At 42.3% G+C, this 27,862-nt stretch overlaps 4 protein-coding genes across 4 annotated transcripts; 1 reads left to right on the plus strand and 3 right to left on the minus strand.

Annotated features, from left to right (window-relative positions):
* Positions 1-4,190: 4,190 nt before the first annotated feature.
* On the minus strand, positions 4,191-10,312 carry bcl7a (BAF chromatin remodeling complex subunit BCL7A; the record flags this gene model as incomplete). Its single annotated transcript, XM_083888342.1, has 6 exons — positions 10,174-10,312; positions 8,373-8,454; positions 7,766-7,862; positions 6,444-6,596; positions 5,449-5,552; positions 4,191-4,265 (listed from the first exon to the last, which is right to left on the minus strand). The coding sequence occupies exons 1-6, from the start codon at positions 10,263-10,265 to the stop codon at positions 4,191-4,193; spliced, it is 603 nt and encodes a 200-aa protein (XP_083744468.1). The 5' UTR covers positions 10,266-10,312.
* Positions 10,313-12,397: 2,085 nt separating this feature from the next.
* On the plus strand, positions 12,398-17,664 carry eif2b1 (eukaryotic translation initiation factor 2B, subunit 1 alpha). The gene is made up of 9 exons (XM_083892757.1): positions 12,398-12,614; positions 13,798-13,899; positions 15,172-15,308; positions 15,932-16,048; positions 16,387-16,499; positions 16,591-16,659; positions 16,733-16,808; positions 17,059-17,184; positions 17,363-17,664. The coding sequence occupies exons 1-9, from the start codon at positions 12,602-12,604 to the stop codon at positions 17,516-17,518; spliced, it is 909 nt and encodes a 302-aa protein (XP_083748883.1). The 5' UTR covers positions 12,398-12,601; the 3' UTR covers positions 17,519-17,664.
* On the minus strand, positions 17,633-22,251 carry ddx55 (DEAD (Asp-Glu-Ala-Asp) box polypeptide 55; the record flags this gene model as incomplete). The annotated part of the gene is made up of 14 exons (XM_083892746.1): positions 22,040-22,251; positions 21,884-21,934; positions 21,456-21,542; positions 21,247-21,338; positions 21,073-21,135; positions 20,439-20,588; positions 20,160-20,349; positions 19,997-20,079; positions 19,266-19,397; positions 19,086-19,178; positions 18,647-18,761; positions 18,349-18,517; positions 17,974-18,260; positions 17,633-17,803 (listed from the first exon to the last, which is right to left on the minus strand). The coding sequence occupies exons 1-14, from the start codon at positions 22,145-22,147 to the stop codon at positions 17,633-17,635; spliced, it is 1,791 nt and encodes a 596-aa protein (XP_083748872.1). The 5' UTR covers positions 22,148-22,251.
* A 1,136-nt stretch (positions 22,252-23,387) lies between these two features.
* On the minus strand, positions 23,388-27,035 carry polm (polymerase (DNA directed), mu; the record flags this gene model as incomplete). Its single annotated transcript, XM_083893645.1, has 11 exons — positions 23,388-23,474; positions 23,615-23,698; positions 23,853-24,176; positions 24,266-24,368; positions 24,667-24,799; positions 24,896-25,016; positions 25,727-25,798; positions 25,895-26,065; positions 26,143-26,241; positions 26,335-26,515; positions 26,848-27,035. 11 exons carry the CDS (start codon positions 27,033-27,035, stop codon positions 23,388-23,390), a joined length of 1,563 nt encoding a protein of 520 aa, XP_083749771.1.
* Between the last annotated feature and the right edge of the window lie 827 nt (positions 27,036-27,862).

Here is a 27,862-nt window from a genome sequence, read left to right on the forward strand (position 1 = left end):
GCAAGAAGACTCCTGTACGTTTGCTAGCTGCTTCTAAGCTCCAGGCTACATTAGCTGCTACTAGCTAGCTGCTTGTCAAGTTGCATTGTGCCTAACACGGGCAGCAGTTTTAATCATATTTAAATAACCTCAGCAGTGAACTCGGCAGCCAGATTTCCCCCAAAAAATACCAAACCATTCCTTTAAATCAGCTCTGTACAGAAAACCATATATTTTGACTTATCTTGTTCTGAAGCACAATTTTGGATCATATTGAATCTCCCAGTGTAACTGTGTATATAATCCATGACTAACCATTGACATGAGTCTTTGTAAATAAATACACCGAGTGTCCACAGAACCGTGGAACAACAATAACAAAGCTTATACGTGAACTACGTTTTTATTTTTCTGCCCTGTTCTTCTAAAACAGAGAGGGATAAATACAGAGCCAGTTTGTATAGACTTCAAAAACATGGTGTACTTTATAAGTGATATGTCTAATTATAAGTGTAATGTTTTATATATGTAACAGTTTCAGGCTCCATCAAAAATCCAAAAAAATGGTTTCCAAATGTCCAGACCGTTTTTTGAAAAATGTTGATGTGATGTGTCAAATTGTCACTGTTTTCTATGTACTGTGTACTCCTGAACAGTCCAATAGAAATACTACCAAGAACAACAATTCTCTTTGCTTGTGTTTGTTCCCTACGGGAGGAAACGATCATATGAGGGTTCTTGAATTTTCATCCATACGTTCATCTTCTACCTACAATAGTTACCCTCACAGCTGGTGTACCTAATAAAGTGGCCACCAATGACACTAAAATGAGTTCAACAGTCTGGAAAACACCAAGTTTTGTAAATTTTATTAAGAAAACAAAACCATTGGACATGATAAAAACCAAGCACTACTGATGGAATAAATAAGTCAAACCAAACCATAAATCTGTACAAGATCTAAAGTGAAACAAAAATGGTCCCATGGAAAAAAAAAAAAAACATACAAGATTTTTTATCTCACAGCTTTTTTTTTTTTTTCCTTACACACAGTTATGAGCAAACTATAATCGATCAGCTCGATCAGGTGAGAATGAGATTTCTTTGTCTTAAACTGAGCGTGTACATAATGCTGTTTAGAACTGTTAATGTCAATACAATAGCATTTTTAAGTTCCAGCGCTGCTGGACTGGGAATGAGGTATATGCTAATCCATCCTCTAAACTGAGACAGTTGTCATTTTCATTTTTCTTTCTAAAAAAAAAAAGAAAAAACAAACAAAAAAATTCTCTCCATCCATGTGAATGTTGATTTGCTGAAATCAGATCAAGTAACTCTGGTGTCGTGGTGAACTTCTCCTGTAGCCCCCTGTTGTTGTGACATGTGACAAAAAAACGAACCAAAAGATGAATTCGGGTGAGGTCGTACATTGAGAGGTCGTGGGTCTGAATCCGTACGGTTTTTCAGATCGAGTCCGCGCAAAACTAAGGGCTTGACGCCACGCGTGTTTTTTGGATTCAGCCCACGGACAGCACCTTGGGAGGAGGACAGGAGCTGACGTTTGAGCCAAAACACCCGAGACGGACGTCTGAGCGTCAGAGAGTCGTGACACACCTGGCATGTACAGAGCCGAGAGGCCAAGTAGTGGCGCTGAAGTCGTGGTGCCTTCAAATGTCGCGTCCCAGTCACTTCATCTTAAAGGGGACATATTATACCCTATTTCTCCAAGTTAACCTAGTTCCCCGGTGTCCTAATTTGGTGAAAAATCCCATAAGGATGAAGCACCACAGCAGTTCAATCACCCTGCCAAAACAGCCCTGTTCAGAAGGCTCCGTTTAGGTCCACCTTAAAGGTCCACCTCAAAAACAAACGAAACTTAGGGGCCAGAAATGACATCAGCCACAGAGGCTACTGGGAGCTAACAGCAGTTAGCATTTGGAAAAGTGATCATTTGCCGGCTCTAGCAGGCACATTACCGTCATATATAACATGTATCCACTGGACAGATAAATCCTCTGAGGCTGGAAGTTTGTGTAGGACTCTGTGCTGCACTGTGGAGCCAAGAATAGAACTTTTCGCGGACTTCTGGTTTTCGGATACTGTTGCCTGAGGACTGAGGAGGACCACAAAAACGAGTGAGTCATCTTTATCCACACTTTGCCGACTGATAGGGCCACAAGAGTTTTAAATATAAGGATATAAATGATTAAAAAGTTGCTTTTGCATAATATGTCCCCTTTAAGTGGAAAGTTTCTGAAAGTTCAAGCTGTTAAACCTGCAGTGCGTGACCTTTTTTGGGGGTGATTTTGTTTTATGTTTTTGCCTTGGGTTCGTCTTTGAGCAGACGTTATGTTACATTATCTGTAATGCTACATCCTTCATCTGAAAACTGGCTCTGTCAAGCAAAACTATCACACCTGAAAGAGGATGCGTTTGTGTGTATACAGTGGCAGCGCAGGGCCGGGTGAAAACAAGAAGCGTTTATCCCATTAAACTCCAAAACTTCCGTAAATTGGTCAACAATTCCCACCCATAACTCCCTCATTCCCATTTGAAGGCACCACACGCATAAGCAACTGGTCTTTTTCTACTTGAAAGCGGGGGAAAAAACACTAAGGACGACATATGCCACCTGAAGGTAAACACAGACCAGTGACCGGGGAATTCTGACATATCAGGTTATACGATGCTCAGAAGACAAAACGACATAAATCTGTGGGTAGTGTTCAAGTTCCTGTCTCAAACGGTTGGAAACAAACGCGATTGAAATAAGCCGGATACCACTCGTGTCTGCGAGATAAGGCCGTTAGCTTAGCATCAACACTGGACACAGGGAAACGGATAGCAACGCTTCAGGAGCTCATTAAAATCTTTCTGTTAAAAAAATGTTTTCGTCATACGAAGCCTTTTTCATGGAAGAAAACTCATTTCATGCATTTTTATGTAATGTTCTGTTTTTTTTCTGTTGGACTCAAGGTCGTCGTTAGCTTGATTCCAGCGCAGTTCATGCTAAGCAGTAGCTTTAGCAAACAGACACAGGCAGTCGTCACAGTGACATTTTCAACCTCGGTAAGAAAACAAAATACTTGCCAAAATGCTGAACCATTCCTTTAACTTAAACCAAACTGTTGCAGGTGAATGTAAATATTGGACAAAACCGATTAGTGACGATCTTAAGGCGAAAAAAAAAAGAACAAATATGGCACTAAATTCAAAACCAGTTTGACCTAAATCATATTCAAACGCAGCAACTCAAGGCACAACTTCAGGAGCGACGCTAACGATATGCCCGTCTACGCTTCTTATCCAAGAGTTTGTAATGTGACCAGTACCGTCATCTTTCTCTGCTACAAACCAAACTAAAGAAAACCCAAAACAAACGAGAATGGAGGAGTTTTCATGGATAGAGGAAAAAACAGACGTCCACTACAGCAGCAAATCTATCTGTGATCGATTGTGACATACCATAACAGTGCATTGACCCTCCTGAGAACAAAAACCCTAAACATTTCCTAAACAAATATAGAACATTAGTCTAACAGGAGGCGAAATCAGGAGGACTGAGGCCATGTGGTCTCCTCTCTGGCTGCTGATCTGAGACCTGGTTAGCCTCATCAGTTAACCTGAGCTAAACCATTAGCCAAAAAAACAAAACAAAACGGGTCTCAGAGCAGCAGCCGTCTGGGATCGACCTCATCCTGACCTCAGATCCCCATGGTTTATAAACTCTTCTAGTCACAGATGCAGGTCAGGGTTTGTGGTCTGGCCTGGCGGTGGCTGGACTGGGCCAACAGCGCCGCCTCTGGTCACAGAGGGGGATTGCGGCCTGGGTTTCAGAGCTTCTCTTGGCATTAGTGAAAAAAGTGTGGAGAAGTGGAAGGAAGCACGGAGGGACCAGTGAAGAGAGGTAATATCCGTTTCGCCCTCTGTGGCAGAGGAGTGTTACGGCAAAGGTGGCAAATTGCAAGAGGAGGAGGAGGAGGAGGAGGAGGAGGCGTCAAGGTGGAGGGAAGAGAGAGGGGGAAAGAGAGACGTCCATTCTCCCTGTGGTTTTGAAGGTGGGGAGAGGAAGAGGAGTGGGGGGGGGGAGAGCCAGTGTGTGTCCATTAGCCCTAAATTATCTAGACTTAATGGAGGGAGGAGATACAGAAGGAGGGAAGGAAGGAAGTAAGGAGGAGGGTGAAGGAGAGAAATGACTCAGCCGCACACGTTTAACTCTCCTCAAAGTCCTGAGATGAGGACTCCTGTTTGCTCTTCTTGGTGGGCGGAGCCTCCTCCTCTAGGTCCTAAAAACAAAAAAACACAAATAATGTGGCGACGCTGGGAATAACACACACACACACTTCACTCGTCAAAAATGAAAACGATTCAGTTTTACATAATTAGCGCGTAATTATTGCAGTTTTACGTAATTATTGTGTAATTACGTAATCGATTACGCCAACTACAGACATTCGTAAGCGTCGCCGGCCGATTCATGCTAATCTGTCACTACAGTGTAAACAAACGTGACCAAACACACACTCGAGCTATCCAGAACTAGCTACAGGAAGTACTGAGGGCAGTATTGCTAGCTAGCAACATCCCGCAAAGAAGCAGAGAAGAAGAACCCACAAAGTGTGCCGTTATTTTACGGCGTATATAGATTGTTTTTTAAATCACATGCTCATTTATTGATTAACCATCGGCCTGTGATGCAACGTGGTAAGCTAGCTTAGCAAATGCTAGTTCACTTGCGTTAATGCGTAATTTACGACAGTAATCTGTGAATTACAGGCGAAGCTGCTTTGACCCGTCGACGCTAGCGTTCACAATGACTTGTAAACCTCTTTCACTTATCAACTGCGTGATTTGGAGCATATTAATTCGATATTTAAGCTGTAAGTGATCTGTGATCATTTGTTTCAGGTATTTAACTGCGATAAGTGTCGTGTTATTAACGCGCAAGTCCACTGTATGTAGGTTAAACAGAAGTCCAAAATAGGTGCTAACGAAGATAATCGACTCATCGAAAAAACAATCGATAGATTAATTGACAATTAGCATTAGCGAAGGGCTAGCATAATACAAACACTGTGCAACCTCAGTAGGCACAACGCAATTTTTTTATATTTTCGATTAGCATTAGCGTAGCTAGCTGTTTTGTGACTGTGCTAGCCTTTACGTTCCTTATCATGCATTACCATAACTGAAAAATCTTCACTATAGGAATACACGGGCACTGCACTCGTACAGTACATTGTGACATGTGGTCTTCAAGGACAGCTGGCTATTACCATCAGTCCTGTTGTAGTTACAGCTCGACTACGTCTGTGACTCTATATATATATAGATATATATATCTATATATATATGGATATATCCGTACAACATTCACTGGCGCCTCGGGGGCATCGCATACACATTAGCGGTCGTTGTAGCGGCAAACATTGGAGGTGCAGCAAACACAGAAGGCGGTAGCGTTTCTACCTGAGTGGCTTTGCTGTCTGAAGAGTCCTTCTCCCCTGAGGATGAACTGTCTCTCTTGGCACTTTGTGCTCTCTCTGAGGTCTCTGATGAAGGGATGCTCTTACCTAGAGATTAGAACAACACCACATCAGCACAGCAGCAGAAAAAATCTCCCCTCTCTTTCACACCAAGGCCTTAATCCACAAAAACTCATAGACATGGAGCATGTGCACAAAACTGTATACTTAAAAAACAGAAAATAAAATTGAGAAAAATTTTTCTTCCTACATTAAGATTTAAGGGACTAACTTTGTGATTTATGCGTCTTACAGCAATAAACACTGTCGGTGATCTGCTGTGAGTCTCTCACACTTTGATGACACCGTGTGGTCAAGCGTGGTTACTGCACATTACACTGAAGACAAACTCATTGACAGATTCATTCAGTCAACAGAACACATTTGTAATGCATAGAGCATAAAGTTTGTTTGTTTGTCTGTCTGTTAGCGACATAGCTCGAAAAGTCACGGACAGATTTGGATGAAATTTTCAGGAAATGTCTGCAATGGGACCAGGAACAATTTTGGTCCGTAGACGCTATTATATACTATTTTATCGCTATTCTGTGGGGGGCTGAGCTGCCTTGGTGGCATTAGGCTCTAAGTCAGTGCAATGTCCGAACAACCTGCATCAGTCTTACCGACACAATTGAGAGGTGTGATTGTGTCCGCATTCATTTTTTCCAATACCGGTAATAACTGTCCAACAGTCTGTGAGGACACACTGTTGCCCTGGAGACTTCAAACATCTGCTAAGGTTGCATCAGTGTCCTGGTTTCCTGGTACACAAACACCAGGTATGACAATACCTGTGTCCTCACAGACACACTCTCTTGTGTCCCTTTTATGTGTTTTCCATTTTGATGTCTTGGGTTATGATGTTTTTTGGCGCTACAAAATGTTCAATTCATTCATTAAGAGTTGGTGTTGGTGTTTTCATGTGTGTGATTGTCTTACCCCTCTTGCTGTCTGGGCTCTGGTCTGTCGTCTTGGCCTCGCTGGTCTCGCGGTGGGACAGCGCGGCGGGTTCTGGTGCAGGGCTGGTGCTACAACTGTTTTCCTGTTTCACTGGGGACGAGTCGGCGATGGAGCTCTGGTTGCTGTTGTCGTCTGGCAAAGACAGAAAGATCGATTGTTGTTATTTCAACATTCTTCTTTGACACTTAAATTAGCCTGTGAATTAAACGGAGTTAGTTAGTTCCCTGGTGTCCTAATGAACATGTCTGTGACATGCTTTGGTCAATATACCGTAAGGATGAAGCACCACAGCAGTTCAATCACCCTGCCAAAACAGCCCTGTTCAGAACGCTCTATTTAGTAGTAGTATCTCTTTAGGTCCACCTTTAGCTAACAGCAGTTAGCCTTTGGAAAAGTGATCATTTGCAGGCTCTAGCAGGCACATTGCCGTCATATATAACATGTATCCACTGGACAGATAAATCCTCTGAGGCTGGAAGTTTGTGTAGAACTCTGTGCTGCACTGTGGAGCCAAGAATATAACTTTTTTTCGGTTTTCAGATACCGTTTTTACAGTTTTACGGACAAAGCGGAGCTCCGAGAGACAACAATTCCAGGAATTTAGCGCATTGCGACGTCCCAATGAGTGCGGAAGTCAACATCGCGTGTTTCATCTCCTGTACTTAGACTGAGGAGGACCACAAAAACATGAGTGAGTCATCTTTTTTTACACACTTTGCTGACCGATAGGGCCTCCAGAGTCCCAAATATAAGGATTTAAATGATTGAAAAGTTGATTTAGCATAATATGGGACCTTTAAATCGTTGCAGCCATTTTGAATAATCCGCCAGTAAACTGTAATACTTCAGACAAAAATATCCAGATGCATTTGGAGGAAAAAGAAAAGACAAAGTATATAGAAAACCTACAAGCCTGTGTTTCTCCATCACTTAAAGAATCTAAAGCCAGTAATTAACTGATCTGGTATTGTCTGTGTTGTCTGACTGTATTATTTGAGCCTCTTAAAAGGTGCAAAATATGAATGAATCCACTGCTGAGAATAGCCCTGATAACATGCACCATTTATTCCTGTTAAAACATTTGCTCCAGTCTGCACTGCAAATAGAACTAAGCTTTCTTTTAATTAAACTATTTGTAAAGTGTAGTTTTTTACAGTTCTTCAGTAGAAACTAATGGGTTTGAGTCTGAAAACCACAGGCAGCACAGACGCGTTAAAAACAACCGAGACAGACAAACACAAGGGGATTTTTATCAAAAAAACAAAAACAACTCTTTATCATTTAAAGTGTTCAGTACGTACCGTGCATGTCCATCATGCCTGGAGAGGAGCTGTTCTCTGGAGTTGTCAACTCTGAGCCATATTTCTCATCTTTGCCCTTCTTTTTATTCTTGTTTTTCTACCCAGAGAGGAAAAGCATGACGTTTAAACACAGTTTACAAACAAACAAACAATTCCATTTAACACGTTGTGTAAGACGGATGATGAATGCTGAGCTCGAAGAGAGTATTAATTACAAAACTGTTTGTAATGCAAATGTGCAAATATTATTATTATAATCATTCCAGTGTCTCATGTGCTGCAACTAATCCTTGCACTGTTTGTTTTTAATCACCGATTACAGTTTAGAGCAACAGTTTGTGCTGTTATAGATTAAGAATGTGCTTATCTTTGATTTTAAAGTTCAGTTAATTTGGTTAATCGGTTCTTTTGTTCAGTTCTATTCGATGTAGCTTTGTCATCTTAGTTTTCTATTTTTCCCAAGGAGCTTATGTGAGCACACTGGCAGTCTATTATAGGTGTAGCAACAAAAGAACCTGATTGGACAGACAGTATGTGGTTAAATGTGTGTGTGTGTGTGTGTGTGTGTGTGTGTGTGTGTTAATGTCAGAGACGAGGCTGAACTCACGTCGTCTGATTTGGGCTCAGTCACTGGAACCCACTTGTAGATACGAAGGGAAGTGTCTCCAACTGTCACCCATTTCTTCTCCCTGTGTATGAGATAAATAAATTATACATATATATACATACATATGTGTATTTTTTAATACACGACTTTCAAATTAAGATGCTTTGTCAATTATCCAACTCAAAACCTGAATGCAGCTTCTTGCATGGAATTACAAATTACAATAACAGACCTGTTTTTGAATATATAATAAATATAAAAATACTAATAAAAAGCAAGTTATAATAAATATATATATTTGCCATAAAGCATATTTAACCATTTCAGAAAGCAAAAAGGTGTAAATGTGGATACTTAGTTTAAACCAGTCAAATTTCTAAAATAACAATAATGAGCTTATTATGACCAGAAAAGGAAAAACAGCAAGTATGGCTATTTTGTGATTAATTATTAAACGATTACTAAATAAATGGTCAACTATTTTGATAATCGATAATCGTTTTGAAGCTTTTTTTCATGATTAAAACAACATTTCTGATTGTTTCAGCTTCTTAAGTGTGAATATTTTTCTGACATAACAAAGAAATAATAAGAATAATTTTGGACAAAAACATATTTAAATTTTATTTAACATTCAAGAAAAGAATCAACAGATTAATCAATGACACAAATAATCATGTATTGCAGCTCTAAAGGAGTTATTTGTGTATGTTTTTTATTACCGTGTTACATTTGCATCATAGATACGTTTATATTGTCAACTTTTTTCCCGTTCCATATCAAAAACAATCGCTTTTAATGTGAAATATCATCATAAATATTACTATTTCCTCAAAAATGTGGCCTTTTTTGACCTCGCCGGTCCCCTTACTGACCAAACTAGACACTCAGTGGCCCGCAGGTCATTCCAATTTGAGACCCCTGGTTTAAAGTAACTCAGAAAAATAAATAAACACAATAAAAGCGAATACTAGATTAAAGTTATCCCAAAGTATGTTTACGTTTCATTCGTAAAAAGCTCAAATGTAAGTCCAAAACTAACTTCTACAGACTAGTGTAGAGGACGCTCGATTTTACCACCTGGTTTTTTAAAAAAAACAACAAACTCATAAATGCCGCCGCGGGGAGGAGTTTCACGCTTTTTAAACACACAAAATCAAGTGTGTGATACAAGTGAGCGGTTGAGAGTGAATGACTATATTACAATGCCTTTGTTCTTGTGTTAAACGATCAGTTTAGACTGTCCGTGTTCACAGCAGCAGCAGCAGCCATGCACTACACTACACTAACCTACTTCCCTCTCCCAACCCCCACCACCGCGTCCTCTCCTCTATCAGAGCTAAAGGGCGACTCAAAGCGCTTCATTTAAAACTCCACACGGACTAAAGTAGTCCGGCTCCACAGCGCCGTCGTCGTCCAATTGTTTCCCACACTCGACACTTTTATTCGGACGCGTCGGCGCCGAAGCCGTTTGCCGCTGAGCGGGGCAGCAATGGCTTCATGTGACTGCACCGAAATGGCTTCTGGGTTCAACCCTCGCCGTTAAAATCTGCGAGAGCTCGGAGACACAAACGGGGACATGAATGAGACGCCGGGCGGGCGGCGCTGAGCTCCGCACTGGTGCGCCCCAGTGTACCTGAGCCGCAAGTACATCTGCCGTTCAACAAACCCGTCCTTTCATTTCTTTCACTTCCATCCCTCACTCACTCCGTCTCGCTGCTTTCCCTCTCCTCCCCCAACAAGCGAGCCTTTTCTCGTGTTAGATAACCGAGCCTCTTTTTCTTCTTCTTTGTCTTCTTACCATTTTCGTACTTTCTCAATGGCGGCCATGACCCGCTTGATGTCATCCTTCGCCCTGCTCCGGGTCTCAGCGCGGACCGACCTGCCCGACATTGCCGCGGTGGTTATAATATTTTTTAAAGCTCACCGGCGGCTCAGACACAATGCAAACAGTAGAGCGCACAGAGGAGCCACTGCGCATGCGCGGATTGATTCGGCACAGAGACGGGAGGAGAAGGAGGGGGGGGGCATGCTGTTCTAGCTTGCACTGTGTGTGTGTGTGTGTGTGTGTGTGTGTGTGTGTGTGTGTGTGTGTGTGTGTGTGTGTGTGCTCTTGTATTTCTATGCCTGTGTGGACCACCCCTGCCATAATACCTTTTTTTGTGGGGACATTTTTCCTTGTGGGGACATTATGCCCGGTCCCCACAATTTGGTACAGACATAGTTGTGTGTGTATGCGTATACTCTTGTATTTCTATGCTTGTGTGGACCAACCAGTGGCAAAACATCTTTTTTGTGGGGAAATTTTTCATTGTGGGGACATTATGTCCGGTCCCCACAATGTGGTACAGGCGTGTGTGTGTGTGTGCTCTTGTATTTCTATGCTTGTGTGGACCATCCAGTGGCAAAACACTTTTTTTGTGGGGACATTTTCCTTGTGGGGACATTATGTCCGGTCCCCACATTGTGGTACAGGCATATAGATGTGTGTGTGCTCTTGTATTTCTATGCTTGTGTGGACCAGCCCCTGGCAAAACACCCATTTTGTGGGAACATTTTTCCTTGTGGGGACATTATGCCCGGTCCCCACAATGAGGTACAGACATAGGTGTGTGTGTATGCGTCTACTCTTGTATTTCTATGCTTGTGTGGACCAACCAGTGTCAAAACATCTTTTTTGTGGGGACATTTTTCATTGTGGGGACATTATGTCCGGTCCCCACAATGTGGTACAGGCGTGTGTGTGTGTGTGTGTGTGTGTGCGCTCTTGTATTTCTATGCTTGTGTGGACCAGCCCCTGGCAAAACACCCATTTTGTGGGAACATTTTTCCTTGTGGGACATTATGCCCGGTCCCCACAATGTGGTACAGACATAGGTGTGTGTGTATGCGTACAAGGGTACTCTTGTATTTCTATGCTTGTGTGGACCAACCAGTGGCAAAACATATTTTTTGTGGGGACATTTTTCATTGTGGGGACATTAAGTCCGGTCCCCACAATGTGGTACAGACATATAGGTGTGCGTGTGTGCTCTTGTATTTCTATGCTTGTGTGGACCACCCCCTGGCAAAAAACTTTTTTGTGGTGACATTATGCCCGGTCCCCACAATGTGGTACAGACATATAGGTGTGTGTGTGGGTGCTCTTGTATTTCTATGCTTGTGTGGACCACCCCCAACGTGGTCCTCACAATGTGGGACAGACGTGTGTGTGTGAGAACAAAGAGAGAGGGCGAGGCGCTGCAGGTCCTCTGGAATAATGGTACCACACAGCCCGCCAAAGTTTAGATAGTGTGTCTGAGGTGAAACTTTCATAGATGTTGTGCTGCATACATACAGGTGTTGTGTACTTGTCTGCATAATGAACAGCCTACAGCGGGGGTCTCAAATACGAATGACCTGGGGGCCACTGAGTGCCTAGTTTGGTCAGTAAGGGGGCCGGTAAAAAAAAGGCCAACTTCTCTTAGAAAATTTTACAAACACAAATGTAAATATATAAGGGTGAAACCTAGATTTATTGTCTTTCATAACAAGTTTCTTTCCGTCACCAAATCCCTTAACACAATGAAAGGTAAAAAATGCAATAAAACATTTTAGTTTATCTGAAAAGTAGGATCGAAGACAAAAGCCCTAGCTAACTTTTTCTTTTATTTGATTTCATTTTATTTATTGCATGGTTTTTCTTTATTTTCTCATGCAAATGTTCTCTTATTCTTTTGAAATATAAACAAAAAAGTAAGTTTTGTTGTTTGTACATTATTTATAAAAACAAGTTTGTTTTGTACAGAAAGGTTAAATATAAATAAAAAAGTCTAACACTGGACACTTTTACAGGCGTCTCTTTTACTATAATATTATAATAATTGCTTTTTGGGCCGCATGAGTATGTTTTGTTGCAGTACCCAGAGTGGCCACCATGACCAAATTGGTGCTCTATCCAGCGTGTGTGCCATACTACGTCATCTCTCCGCGACACGTCAAGTGACGCCGCGCGACTCAACAACGACAACAGCTCGTGCAGCTCAACAAGAAACTGCCTGGTCAGAGTAAAAAAACGTGTTTTTTACCGATTTCGACCGTTTGAAAACCGTTGCGGACACGGTTTGATAACGGTTTGTGTTACAGAAGGGTGACATTAAGTGAAAATAGCGAGAAAGGCAACGCGTGTGGTTGACAGTGGTGTGTTTCCACCGTGAAAGCTACTCCTGGTGAACTCTGCGACTTTTTGCATGATGGAGGGAGGTGAGTTATTTCTTACTTACACTCGGTTGTAAAAAAAGAATATTAACTGTAAACGTTATCTTATCAATGTGGGAACCGAGGCCCCTTAAAAGAGAGTTTAAAGCCCTTCGGCAGAACCGTTCTTCACATCAAAGGTTCAAAAGCCTTTCGGCCACCATAGTTTTGTTGTTTTACCAATGCTAACATGACCATGCAGCAATATTATTTCTCAACCACTTTTTTGGAACATGTCCATTAAATTCCGGAAACATATATGCAGTTTTAAAATGACACATTTACAGTAACAGCTTCTTTAATGTGTCATACCCTGACATGACAACCCTGACTGTTTTAAACTGTGAAATAGGTTAATTCAATACATGCTTCATCATTACATACAGGGTTTTTCATTCAATGTTTATCTAGGTTAAAGCTTCAGTGTGCAACTTTTTCTGTTCTTATACTATGTCTCTGTTTGGCCTTCATGAACAGAAACAATGCAACTTAATTTAATATGTTGTAAGTCCATCTGAAAATGGGCTCTGTCAAGCAATACTATCATCATTGTTTGTGGGTCTACAGTAGCAAGAATCGTTTATACACATTATTCTCAAACTGTGGAGCTTCCTCTAGGTTGTAAAATCAGAAATACTATTTCACTGTATACACCAGGGTATGTGAGCGGAGTGGGACTGAGGAATTGTGACTGTAGTGCGTAGAAAATGAAACGAATAAATAATAAAGAAATATAATAAATTAAATAATAATAATTACTCACCTTATCTTTCGCTCCATCTTAATCTAATGTCACTATACCAGTGTGTTTGTGTAGTATATGTGAAGAAGAGGAGTATATATATATATATATATATATATATACTTCAAGACTTCAATATTTTCTCAGGTGGTATAAAAAGTTTAAGAACCACTGGTTCATACCCTCAAATGACTGAACTGTTTTTTTGAACAGTAGAATTCACTTCTGAAACTTTTCGTGGGTTCTTCTTTGTGTTTTCCATAACACTCCAACATTATGTCAGAATATAGAGCAGATTACGAAAAAAAGGATTTCACCTGCAGCAGCAGCTTTGAACATAATGGACAGTATTAAAGCACCAGTAGTAACAGTCTACCATCACGTAGCACCCTTCATTGAGTCTGTTCTTTAATGTATGTGTGTGTATCTCTCTGTTCCCTGGTTTAGAGCTGGTGGAGTACTTCAGAGCTCAGTTGAGGGAAGACCCAGACATCGCTTCAGCTGTGGCCGCCATTCGCACTCTGCTTGAATTCCTCAAGAGAGACAAAGGTACGTTCAGTTGGCAGCGCCAGCTTTCTCACACCTGTGACCTCTAATTGTGCTCAGGGATATTCCTAGATATTTGGGACAGGACATTTAACAGTTCACATATAATCAAGGTTGTGGATTATTGTTGGGGTGAGTTTACAGCTGAATTATAGGGGTCATATTATACCCTATTTCTACTAGTTCCCTGGTGTACTAATGAACATGTCTGTGACATGTTTTGGTCAAAATACCATAAGGATGAAGCGCCACAGCAGTTCAATCACCCTGCCAAAACAGCCCTGTTCAGAACGCTCCGTTTAGTAGTATCTCTTTAGGTCAACCTTAAAAAAAAAAGTCAAACGAAACTTAAGGGACAGGAAATGACATCAGCCACAGAGGCTAATTAGAGCTAACAGCAGTTAGCATTTGGAAAAGTGATCATTTGCAGGCTCTAGCAGGCACATTGCCGTCATATATAACATGTATCCACTGGACAGATAAATCCTCTGAGGCTGGAAGTTTGTGTAGAACTCTGTGCTGCACTGTGGACCAAAGAATAGAAGTTTTCACAGAATGGTTTTCGGAGGCATTTGTCCTCGCCAGCACTCTCGCGTGTTTTACGGACAAAGCGGAGCTCCGCAAGACAACAATTCCAGGAATTTAGCCCATTGTGGCGTCCCAGAGTGAGTCCCTTCTTCCTTTAGGGGTGGCCACAGTGGATTTCCTATTATCTATTACATGATATAATTTGACATTTCTGCATTAAAATATGTAACAATTACGAAAATAATGTTGTTTATTATGTCAAATATAATATACAAATAAATATTTGAGATAAATGTCTGTAAAACTCTAATTAAATCCATAGAAATTAGTTTGGACCATTTCACATTGGTCATCAGCTTTACTGTCTCTACTATAACTTCACTCAAAAGAAACTGAATGAGACAACAATTCCCATGATTCCACTCTGCTGTGTTTTCATTGAACTTAGCTCTTTTGGTTATTGTTGTTGATTGAGAGACACCTAGTGGCAGAAAGTGCTTACTGTGAGTTTGACATGCTGTAGTTTCTCCTGCTGCATTGTCACATGAACTCATTCAGATATGCAGGAGAATCTCAGGAGGACGAGATTCTCAGAAGGAGCGACTTCTCTGGACATTTTTGTCTTCATGTACAGCGTCTCCAACCTTCTTCAGAGAATATGCAGACTTAAATGCACGCCTGAACGCAGTGAATGCAACTCGCGTTACATACTGGCTTAGTTCAACAAGCTCTTCATGACCCCTTCAGGTGAGACCATCCTGGGCCTGAGGGAGAGTTTGACATGGGCCACGGACTGTTTGACCGGAGTGGACTCTTCTGTGGCTGTGTCCTCAGGAGGGGAGCTCTTCCTGCGCTTCATAACCCTCACATCGCTGGAGCATCAGGTAACAAACACCTAAAACACTAAATAGCATTCATGCCTTCATTTAGATCAAGACTGTGGAGAGGCGAATGGGGAGGTTTTCTATCTTTTCATATTTGTCTGAAAACGGTTCTCACTTAATTTTAACCGTTTCATTTAACGACTAATTGCATCAGGCAAGTGCAATTTATCACTGTTATGCTGTGATAATACACGCTGTCAGGTTTATCGTGGCTGTTTTATGGAGGAATTGCTTTGGGACCTGTTTGCTTGAATGACACACATAATTGTTGCATCACAGTAGGAGTTTCTGTCTTCAAGATGACATAAAACAACTAAGTTAAAGTCACCAAAAGGCACCATATGTAAGAATGTGGCCAAAAACGGTTACTACACTTAAATTCAAAATACAGAGGTCTTTTAGGTTTCGTTTTCTCCGCCATTGTAGCTCAGACGTAACTGGCAACCCGTGGTTGCTCGGTAGCTGAGACTCTACTGACTGCAATGATTTGTAGACGGTGGTAGGTGGCGCCACATGCCAAAACATGATTTGCGTGACGTTGCCATCTCAAACCCTTCTGCTGTATTTCATAGATAGGCAGTATAGACAGTATAGATACTAACATTTGCCACTTTTTCTTTGAGGATCTATCGCGTTGTAAGAAGATGATGGAGGAGAGAGGAGAACTATTTCTGGAGAAGATCTCAATGTCCAGGTCCAAAGTTGCCAAGCTTTGTCACACCTTTATCAAAGATGGTGCTGTAAGTAACTCCTGCTATAGAAGAAACAAGCTTTATTTGCCTCTTTTTGAGCAAATGTGTAGGATTGTAATGCTGTATTGTATGAATTTATATTTACATTATGCGTTTGGTCAAGGAAGGGTTTTAAGGGAAGTAGGAAATCAATAAATTTTCTGATAAAAGCTGAGGAACGAGGTGTTCTGCTAGACCACTATTTGAAAGTGTTTTTCCTTTTGTACCATGGCGTTGTGTTGGAAGCACAGTTGTTGTACTCTGAGCAGGTCTAACGCGACTTTTACTATTTAGCCAGTATGCTAATGTCTCTCCCCCCTCCTTGTCTTTAAATGTCTCTTTTCCAGAAAATCCTGACTCACTCTTACTCCAGAGTCGTCCTCAGAGTGCTGGAGAAAGCTGCGGCCGAGAAGAAACGCTTCTCGGTGTATGTGACTGAATCGCAGCCTGACTCGGCTGGGTAAGTGAACACAACAGTTTCGGTCATCTGTGACACATAGACACACACGTATTCAGTCTGAATATGAAACATTTTTCTGGTCCCTGTTCAGGCGACAGATGGCAGAAGCCCTGAGGAAACTCAATGTTCCAGTAACAGTTGTCCTGGATGCAGCCGTGGGGTAAATACAAATTTGTCAACATGAACTACATAATCTTACATTATTTTAATGTATTTCTGTCATTTTTCCACAGATATGTCCTGGAGAAGGTTGATCTAGTGATAGTTGGCGCAGAGGGAGTTGTGGAGAGTGGAGGAATCATTAACAAGGTGAATGATGGGGAAGGATTGACTCAATCAAACCACTCATGTTTGTTTGCAAGCGGACTCACCCGGTTGACTAGCTTCTCTCAAGTCAAATTTTCTGACACCATGATGCTTCATTAGAATTGGTTGTGTTTAAAGACGACTACCGATCCCTCTGATCTAATCTTGTGACAAAGGCCACGCGTCGGATACACTTCATGTTAACGTGGTAACAAATGCAGAACCTTACCCTCTCCAAACGTTTGTCCTGCAGATCGGCACTTACCAGCTGGCGCTGTGCTCCAAAGCTCACAACAAGCCCTTCTACGTGGTGGCAGAAAGTTTTAAATTTGTCCGCCTGTATCCACTCAACCAACAGGATGTGCCTGACAAATTTAAGGTATCGCATCACATATATATGTATATATAATCGCTCTGGGTGTAGATGTACAGGTGTGTATAGGACATTCATGGTGTGATCCGAAAGAAATATGATTGAACACAGATGAAGAAAAAAAAACTCCTTTAACAAAATCACATTTTCAATTTCCTTACACGTATCGTCTTGTCCTCCACAGTACAAAGCAGATACTCTGAAGACGGTGCAGAACCTGTCAGAGGAGCATCCCATCATTGATTACACGCCTCCTTCCCTCATCACCCTCCTCTTCACTGACCTGGGAGTCCTCACCCCGTCTGCCGTGAGCGACGAACTCATTAAGCTTTATTTATGACTGCGCCCAAGAATTCTCCAATAAAAACCCTTTTCCTAAGGTAAACAAATGTCAGCAATGTTGCACTGGATTATTTTTTTTGTACTCCGACACGAGTCGATTTCAGCGGGTCCGTCAAGCATCCTCTTGGTCTGCGCAGTCGAGTGACGGTCCCTCTCTTTTCTGTTCCGACTTCACGATCTGTTTGTCAAAGTCCTCTGCAGTGATTTGGCCTTTCTTCAGTTTCTTGAGGAGACGAGTGTCATTTAAAAGCTCCGTCATGTCTTCATCGTCCGTGCCAGAGTCCTGCAGTCAGAACACATGGTTATTTCAAACATCAACAACTCTGATTCATTAGGGCTTATTTTGATAGTCAACTACTACTATAATGGGAAGAAAACAGAAAGATCGAGCCTAAAAAAACAGCCTAACCCGACCTAATCCTAGCAGTTCTAGTGATCAGTAAATAGAAATACCTCTTTGTGTTTCCTCTTGGTTGACCTCTTCTTCTTACGTTCCATCCTAGTCTTCTGTTTGGACCAGGACTTATTCTTGATGAAGTTCCTCCTGGGTTGAGGCTCCTCCTCCTCTCTCTCTTTCAGCATCTTCTGTCTCTGTTTCTCTCGGTGCTTGTCCTTGTAGCGGATGGTTTCCGTGTCCACTGTCGTCGGGATGAAATCGGGGAACGTTTTCCTTCTCAGTTCGGGCATCTTGGGCAGGCGTAGGAGGGCAAAGCCACGGGCTAAAGAGGCAAAATCCAGATCTAGACAGAGAAAGGAGCATAAGAATGTTATACGTAGTACACAGAACGCCCGTTAACACACTGGATCTGGATCTTTTCCCCCCCCTACCTTTGATTCTGAAGATGAGACTACATTCGTGTTTGGCATACGCCTGGACATACGAGACGAAGGCCCTCATGCTTCGGTCAAACATGGCGCGGTCTGCTAGAGACATGGCCTTCACTTTGGGCAGCACATCCACAACGTCAGCGACAGGGGGCATCTTCTTGAGAGGGCACTGGAGAGTTTTAAGAATGGTTAAAGGTGAAAATAATCCACAGTTACGTGTCCATTTTCATCAAGTTAACAACTATAGAAGAAGAGGATATGATTTCAGTGCTTGCTGACGAGAAAAAATACGACTCACTTTCTGGTTGATGGACAAGAAATTGACATACGTCTCCTCCATTGGCAGCAGGAAGACGAGGGCGTTTCCCTGATTACCAATACGTGCTGTACGACCACAACGATGGACAAAAGCTCTGGAGGGGGGAAAAAAGAAAAGAAACCTAAATCAATGCTGAAAGTGTTTACATTAGTCATTTAGGGTTACCTAGACCGTGGTGTTGCCATTACAATATAGATTCTAATTCAGATCTTAGATATTGCCCTGGTAATTGTCGGAGATTAACCCACGTTTTTAGGATTGTTAAGTCTTTTTAACTGATCTACAGTTCGGCACTAAAAAAAAGTACCAGGTACTATCAGCAATGGAAACACAAAATAACCATGCGGTGCTGAGGTGAGTCGTGCCACGCTTATGGATAAGGGGCCAAAGTCAGGTAGGGAGCTGGTTTCAGACTGACCTGGCACTGCTGGGAGGATCATACTGCAACACCCAGTTAACGTCGGGGATGTCGATGCCCCTGGCCATGACGTCCGTGCACACGAGGATCCCACTGGAAAAAACAGAGACGTCACAGTCAAATGAAGCGCGCGCAGAAGCCAGAATCACTAGGCCGTTTGAACGTGAGCTCACGTTTCACCTTTTCAGGTTCCGGAAGTCAGCGAAGATCTTGTTGCGTTTGTTTTTCATCTTGCCGTGGATGAGGCAGACGGTCACCTTCTTGATCAGCGTCTCCAGAGCTCGGCCGTAGTACTCCACACACGCACACGTGCTGGTGACGACATACAAACCAGATTCATGTCACTTACCCATTTCAGTCAATTTGTTGACCTCCGCCAAGGAGGTATATGATTTTGCCGGAGTTGGTTAGTTAGCAACATAACTCGAAAAGTCAAGTATTGATTTGGATGAAATTTTCAGGAAATGTCCACAGTGGGACCAGGAACAAGTGATTATTTTGAATTATGGGCGTGATCCGTAGACGCTATCACTATTTTTACCGCCATTTTGTTGGCACTGAGCTGCCTCGGCGGAGGTCTGCGCTCTCCGAGTGCTTTTCTAGTTATCTTTATTATCTACATTATCTGCTGTGACATGAAAAACATGTTAATCTTACAGAAGAGACTTAATGACCTATGTAGTTAAATGCAGGGATAACGTTTATATCGGTATCATTTATCGGCCCAATCGCTCTCTATATATCGGCTTATTGAACCATATTGTCCATATCTCCTTATTTACAGCTCTGAATTGGTTATGCTAATCCATTAATCCTAATCCTGTAATGCAAATTAATTTAATGAAATAATAACTATGCATTCATGAGTCATGGTTCACTTAAATGTGCAATGTTAGCAAGGGTTAACGTACCTGAAGAAGACCAGCTGCTTCTCGTGCTTGTGCTGCCTCAGAAATGCCACCAGGTTGTTGAACTTGTCCTCGGATCTACACATCTGAAAAGACGAGAACGTCTGCGTCTGACTGAATATTTGACTTTTTTCGGTTCTGACTGGTGCCACGACAGTAGACTTACAGTGTAGTAGTTGGAGAGCCGCGATGGGGTCTTCTGGGTGGCGGTGGCAGCCACGCCTTTTTCTTTGACGGTAATCCGTACGGGGTTCCTCAGGCCGGCCCTCACCAGCTTCTCCAGCTCCTGTGTTTGAGTGGCTGAGAACAGGCCGGTCCGCCTCTGTTTGGGCAGGTGGCCCAGGATGGTGTTCAGGCTGGACACACAAAATAATACCTTCAAGTTAACACCTGTAACTTCAGCCTGTATCAACTCTTTCTTTCAAATATTCACTTGATCTCATACCTGGCCTCAAAGCCCATTTCCAGCAGCCTGTCTGCCTCATCGAGCACCAGCACGTCCAGACTCCTGACTAAGCTGCCCAAGTCCAAACCATCTGACTTCCTCCTGAACATGTCCTCCAGGCGGCCAGGCGTCGCAATCAAAATGTTTGCTCTGATACACGTGTTGACATGACGGAACACAATTAGTTTGAGGTGCTCTTTGGATGGAGATGATTGAAGACATAAAATACTAAAAAACGCGCCTGTAGAGTTTTTGCATGGGTCATCACAACGTCCTGTTTCAGTGAAAAAAGTATTTGGTATCATTTAGTATAATCAGAATTCTGTTTCACATCTGACTGGTGTATGTATCTAGATATTTTCCATACATTAGTTATGCATGCATAATGATGCAGCACTTCCTGGTTTGACGTTGTGTCATGTGACGGCCCCTGGGCCTGTTTCCTAGGATGGTCCTATCTGTTGAGGTTGCTGTGATCTTAAGGAAGAGTATGAGATGCTGTTTGTATCAGATCTAGAGTCTGAACAAGGCCTAACTGAAGTGAAAGTGTTGTAATAATAATAATAATAATAATTCAGATTCTGAATGGACCTGATCCAAGATTTTATGAAATGTCTCTCCAAGTATCACCTACCCTTGACTCTTGAACTTCTCCACATCCTCTATTGGGTTAGAGCCACCAATCAGTAAAATCTGCCTGGAAAACAAAATACACGCATGTAATACTTGATGATGCGTTCTTTGATGACAAACCAAGGTCATATCTCCACAGTGTGATGATGCACAAACTCTGTGACTCCCTACTCACGTAAACTGTGGAAACTTCTGAATGAACTGCCCCATCACTTCACTGATCTGAAGGGCCAATTCTCTTGTGGGAGTGATCACCAGGGCCCCGACCTGCAGAAAATACATTTCAGAGCTCAGCGTCTCTCCCTGAATGTTCAACGTCCACTGTTTCACGCGACATGAAAACTCCACAATCAATGTTAACGTTTGCCACTGCTCTCACTGTACCTGCATCTTCCTCAGCTTTTCTTCTCTCTTCAGGAGCAGTTCAATAATAGGGATGACGAACGCGAGCGTCTTTCCACTGCCCGTTACCTACAGTCACATGACACTGGTAAGTTGCAGAGAAAGCGTAGTATAAAACTGTAAGAAAAGTGCGGAGCTCCGCAAGACAACAATTCCAGGAATTTAGGCATTGTGACGTCCCGATGAGTGCGGAAGTCAACATCCCGTGTTTCATCTCCTGTACTAAGACTGAGGAGGACCACAAAAACATGAGTGAGTCATCTTTTTTCACACTTTGTCGACTGATAGAGTCCCAAATAAGGATTTAAATGATTGAAAAGTTGCATCATATCTCCTTTAATACTCATGTGTTGTATGAATGTGAGCTGTGTGGGTAGTGAAAGCTACGTGACCGTGAAGTGCACACTCACCGCCTCAGCAGCCACATCTTTGTTGCTCAAAAACAGCGGGATACACGCGGACTAGACGGAAAAGAATGATGAGAAGTAAATGTGTTGTTGTTATTATTATTGTTGTTGTTGTTGTTGTTGTCGTAAAGACGTGTTTGCACCAGTATTGCTGTTTACCTGTACAGGAGTCATATGTGTGAACTTCAGCTCCTCCAGTGTCTGAAAAACCCCTTCGTTGAGCTTTACAGGTAAACTGTCCCACGTCCCTTCTGTCGTGTTGTCCATACTGGACACAAAATACCAAACCAGTGATAATACTCACTAGTTTTTCTAATCTTATGACTATTCTATATACTATACTATCATTCAGTAAACGCTACGTGACGCTTCAGCTCAGTCTCCACGCTGCTCCTTGTTCCGGGCGCGTCGATGTTTACAGTCCGGGTAGCAACGGAAGGTCAGAGCTATCGTTCCACGTACCTCCCTCCTTATTAGTATAATTGTGTTGTCCATTTTGCACACAAACCAACAAACCAGTGACAATACTCACTAGTTTTCCAATTCTTATTACTATTATCATTCAGTAAACACTACGTGACGCTTCAGTTCAGTCTCCACGCTGCGCCTTGTCCCGAGCGCGTCGATGTTTACAGTCCGGGTAGCAATTGAAGCTCAGCGCTATGGTTCCACATACCTCCCTGCTCCTTATGTTTAAAACTGCTGATTTGTCTGTTAATCTACTCAGTGGTCAATCTGTTAATTGACCACTGAGTTATGAGTTATTAGTATTAGCTGCATACCATGCCAGAATTGAACCTGACTAGACCTGAACTGAGTATTCATGTCACTGAAGTGTCCTGTGGTGTTTTTGCACTGCTCTGCTGTGCTTCAGATAACCACCAGAGGGAGCACTACAGTCCACTGAAGTTGTCCCGAGTCCTTTGTATCATAGCAAGAGGGGAATCAATTCAATTCATTTTTATTTATAGCCCAACATTACAAATACTATTTGCCTTGAAGGGATTTACAGTCTGTACACAGCAAGTGACACCCTTTGTCCTTAGACCCTCACACTGAGTGAGGAAAAACCTTTTATAGTGAAATAAGGGAGAAACTTTGCTCCATAAAAGCTGCCTCCAGACCTACTATAAATATTTGATTTCGAGTTTGGTGTGGAGGAACTTGACTGAATGAAAGACTACATTTTTCACTTGGTTGTCCTGGTTGAGCTGTAAAATATTTTCCGTAATCCATGACTTAATGTCTATAATACAGTTAGATATTAATTTAACACAGTTAAAATAAAATAAAATATATATTTACATATAAATAAGAGATTAAAGTTTAAAACTAAAAAACATCAGGTCATATAGGTCAACAGAAGCAGAAACGCGTCTCTCTTCCGAGACAGACCGCGATAACCGATGACAGAGTTACTGCTGGAAAATCGAGCTTCTCCAGTGTTTTGGAATAATCTGATTAAAAAAAACTCTGCCACTCAATGTTTGAAGCAGATGTTTGTTCTTCAGGCGTTTCTCTGTGACGGCGGGATGAACTCCAGATCAAGATGTGCAAATATATCCTCCTCTGATGTGGCTCCAAGATATTTCCTCTATGAGGAAAAAAGGGAAAACCCAACAATGCGATTGTTATTGTTCATCAGATGAAATGATTCCATTAATTTCACTTTAAAAAAGTATACTACGGGTCAGCTATGAACTGTGATTAACTGTAGGATTGTGAAAAATATACCTGATTATTGTCATAGAGAGCATGGCTGCTCAGAGACATGGCTTTCTCCTGTCCGGCCCAGCGTCGCAGCTCTCTCTCAAACAACTGAAAAGAAAAAAGTTAACAATAATACAAAGTAAAGAAATAGAAGCACACAATAAACACAGATAAAAGGACATCAAGAGTCCATATATACGCTATTTACATGCAGTATTAACATTTTGAATCAGCAACAAAGCAGCTGATACCATTCCCTCACCTTGGATCCTGTCCAGCCCAGGAGAGCAAAAGCAAACTGGCTGATGGGAGAAACCACCAGGTCCACTCTCACAGCTCTCCATGGCTTTGTCTCCTCCTGCCCTCCCACCGTCTGAATCCTCTCTAAACCTGAATCTCGATCCGTCTGCTCAGCTGTATCTAGATGTAGCGCCGCCGGCTGTTTCTCTCTGTGCGTCTGGTCCTGGGCCAGTTTAAAGATGGACAAACACCTCTCGAAGCGGTCCATGTTGGACGGAGGGCGGGCGGGGCCATCTTCAGACTCCAGGTAAGAGTTTCGTGTAGTTTTCTGGTACAATAGAAAACCCTGGAGAGAACAGGAAGATTTATGTTGAAAAACTCTTGAGGTCCTTCCAGAAACTGAACTAAACGAATGGATCGTCTGAGTGAACTTACCTGTGACTCCAACCAGGACACCACTTTAGACATCAGCCCTACCTCTCTGCCTTCCTCTGGGTGTGTGATGAGGAAGTCAACATCATGACCCATCAGCTTTCCTCTACAAAAAAGGATATGTTAAGGTTAGGGACCATACAGCAGAGAAGCTAGTGCTGTTGCCTGACAGCAAAGACCAGGATTTGCAACCAAGGGCCTTTCTGTATGGAGTTTGCATGTTCTCTGTGATAAGGTTTTTTTCCCCTGGTAGTTTTTCCCCTTATCCTGGTCGAGGGTCTAAGGACAGAGGATGTTACCAACCCTGTGAAGTCCCGTGAGACAAACTGTGTTTTGTAAACTGTGGGCTCTATAAATAATTTGATTTGATGACACACCGTGTCCCAGGGTTTGCTCTCTCTCACCTCCTGAATCCTCCCGTCAGAGTAACCGTTGCTCCCGGTAACACGGAGGCAACCGCTTCTTCCACGATCTGTTGTATAGCTTCGGCCTCTGCCTTAGACACCTGCTGGTTGAGGTCGTCGTAGTGCTCCAAACCTGAAAGACAACAAATCAGGTGTTTGCATTCACACGGAAACAAACACACGATACAGCGCCAGTGTAAACATACAGCAAGTGCCAGGACACACACACCGGCTTGTTGAGCTCGATTGAGCGCGTGTCCTGAATTGCGTAACTGGTGAAGAGTGTGTATCCCCTCTCTGATCCAACGGGCCGCTGTTTTTGATCCAACTCCAAACACCCCCGTCAATACCTAGAATTCAGATTTTTCAGGTTTACAGATGGAGATGTCTCCTGTTTTGATTACATGGAAACCAAGATTACTAAATGAATCGGCAACTACTTGAAAGTGTGTTTTCCTCCTTTGTTCGTCATGGCATTAAGCCAGGTCGTTAAAGACACAAGGCTGTTTGTCTTTCCTTTTTAATAAATAATCGAAAATGAAAACATTTGCGTTGTGCCTAATGAGGTTGCACAGGGTTTGTATTATGTTATGCTACATGCTAATGCTAATCGTATAGCCTCACTCACTTACCTTTGGAAACAGGTTCGCCAAGTTAGCCACAAAGTAGTAGCATGCTAATGCTAAATTAATATGTGCTTGCGTATTGGTGAATGGACACCAACTTTGTCGTTTCAATAAAACACAATGCATTGAACCATGTGAAAATGTCTCACCCAGAGGACAGCCTCTTCACTCCCACCTCCCTGAACCAGACAGCGCAGCTGCTTCTGATGAGCTGCTGCCTGCCTGGTGTAGCGTAATAAATCGGCGAAAATTTAAATTCCTCCAAAAAATGTGAAAATCAAGGATGCACACCATTGGGCCATGCTCAACCCATATCCAAAGTCTTAGGGTGATCTGACTAACGGTCAGTGAGATATGCCCGTCACAGACAGACAGATGGACGCAACTTGCTTTATAGATAGATAGATAGATGTTGAAGGTCAAAATGGCCAAACCTTTAGTGCTTTAAACTGCTCGGACTGCTCCATAGATTCCACTTCACGTGACGCTCCGTTCTCCAAGACATCCTACAAGGAACCCAGAATGGAAAAAGTTGGCTCATAAGCTCTTCCTTTCGTTTTTGATAAAGAAGCCAAAAGAAGCCAAAAGAAGGTTTCGCTCACTCTGATGACTCTCAGCGAATGCTCTCCGAGACACGGCAACCCTCTGAGCTGCGTCTCGCTGGACACCGGTTCCGGGAGAGCCTTCAACACGGCGGCAGCGCGGCGAAACGCGACACCGCGCCCATCCTGGTCACTGAGCTCTGCGTTTTCAGCCAGGAGCGATAAGGCATCCTGAGAACGTAGAATACCCGAGCATTTCTCAACACTGTGGTGTAATCTGTGTGATCTGTTTGTGATTGAGGACGTACAGTGAGGACGGCGTTGCAGTTGTCCACACCGGTTCTTCTCTGACAGGCGTAGCTGGGCACTGAGAACACGGCAACATCTACTTCATCGGCCTGCTGCACCTGGAAGACACACAGGGATTATATCTGCATTTATCAATCTACTAGAGTAGAGATAATTATGATTTGAATCGTTAGTTGTTGACCAAAACAAACCTGTACTTTATGTCTGTCCAGGATCTGGACGGGGTGACCTGCACTCATGCTCTCTGTAAACCAGCTGATGTCCAGAAGGTGAAGCAGTGCCGGACATCTGCGATTCCTGTCCTGTGACTCCAGCCATGCCGTGACGTCATCGCCGGAGTTGTTCTCAGAAATGATGTGTGTGACACTTTGGCTGTGAGGGGAAAACACAGACCGTAACACGTGATTCCCACAAACATAACTGGAACTGTAGCTGGGACGTGTAGAATAATTACTCAAAGGTTAGAACATAATAATACCAATTATTATTTAATTTAACAACAAGCATCTCCTGCTCTCTGCCATGAGAAACTGCAGTTTCCCTTAATATAATTAGTTATTTTAACATATTTGAGTTTTACAACATTCCTCAGACATTTCAAGACATTAAATAATGCGATTTGTTTCCGCCTCCAAAAAATCAGACTGTAAATACACTAAATACTTTTTTTTTTTTGCAGTTGTAGATGTTGATGATCATCTTACCTGAATAACTCCTCCACCTGAAATCCTTTCTTTCGTCCGAGCTGTGAGAGGAAAGCTCTTCGACTGGCTCCCATTTTTCTTTCCAGCAGGAATAAAAACACTTCAGGGAACTTGGGTGGTGTTTTAGCTCCACTCTGCTCAGCCACACTGTTATTCCCTGCTACTTTTCTTCGCTTTAATGGCACCATGACACCTTATTCTGCAGTAAAACAGGCAAAAATAACGGCCTTCTGTTGAAGCCTAGCTACAATCCTGTCAAATCCATGTTTTATACAGACTTAAAGATTATTTTGGCTAATTAGCCTGAGTCACTCCTCATATATCCTGGACGTCTGTGTTGCTAGCTGATATCATAACGTCTGTTAGCATAAAAAAGGGTGTCTAAATACTGGCCTCGTTTTTTAAAGTAGGTTAGTGAGGGGGAAAATGCAGCAAAATTCATTGCAAGAGCGAAACCGGATGCAGCTGCGTGTGACTGTGCTAACTTAGCCAAACAGCCGACAACTTTTACTCCCGCCCTCCGTGTTCTGTGATTGGTTGAGGTTTCGGGATGAAGAGTGACGATTGGTTAAATATTCCAGTCCATCACCAAAATAAGTCCGTCTGGAAACAACGCATTGTGACCCGAGTTTTTTTTGTTTTTGGCCGTTGAAAAATGTAAATATTAGCTCTGATTAAAAGTCAAATAATTTTACTAATGATTTTTTAATTATACAATACAAATAAATGAATACATCTGATCAAAGTGCTTTACAGAGAGATTAAACAATGGCATTATTTAACAGGTATTTAAATGAGTTTTTTTGCAGCACTTGTTTTTAAATGCTTTCATACTTGTTTACAACTTTGAAAACTGTGAAATGTAGTAGTAGTAGTGGTAGTAACAACAAAACAATAATAATAACAATGCTTACATTTTTATATCAGTTTACAGGTGTACCTAATAAAGTGACCGATGAGTGTAAGCGTTAATAACAGCTAGGATGCTTTTTAAGGGGTGTAAAAGGCTTTAATA

The sequence above is a fragment of the Microchirus variegatus genome, assembly GCF_963457635.1.
Source record: "Microchirus variegatus genome assembly, chromosome: 1".
Lineage (NCBI taxonomy): Eukaryota > Metazoa > Chordata > Actinopteri > Pleuronectiformes > Soleidae > Microchirus > Microchirus variegatus.

Bases quoted from the DNA above. Each gene is read 5' to 3' on its own strand.
- eif2b1 (XM_083892757.1), top strand. The intron at 16,809-17,058 runs GTGAATGATGGG...TTTGTCCTGCAG, and splicing joins GTGGAGGAATCATTAACAAG to ATCGGCACTTACCAGCTGGC. The intron at 17,185-17,362 runs GTATCGCATCAC...TGTCCTCCACAG, and splicing joins ATGTGCCTGACAAATTTAAG to TACAAAGCAGATACTCTGAA.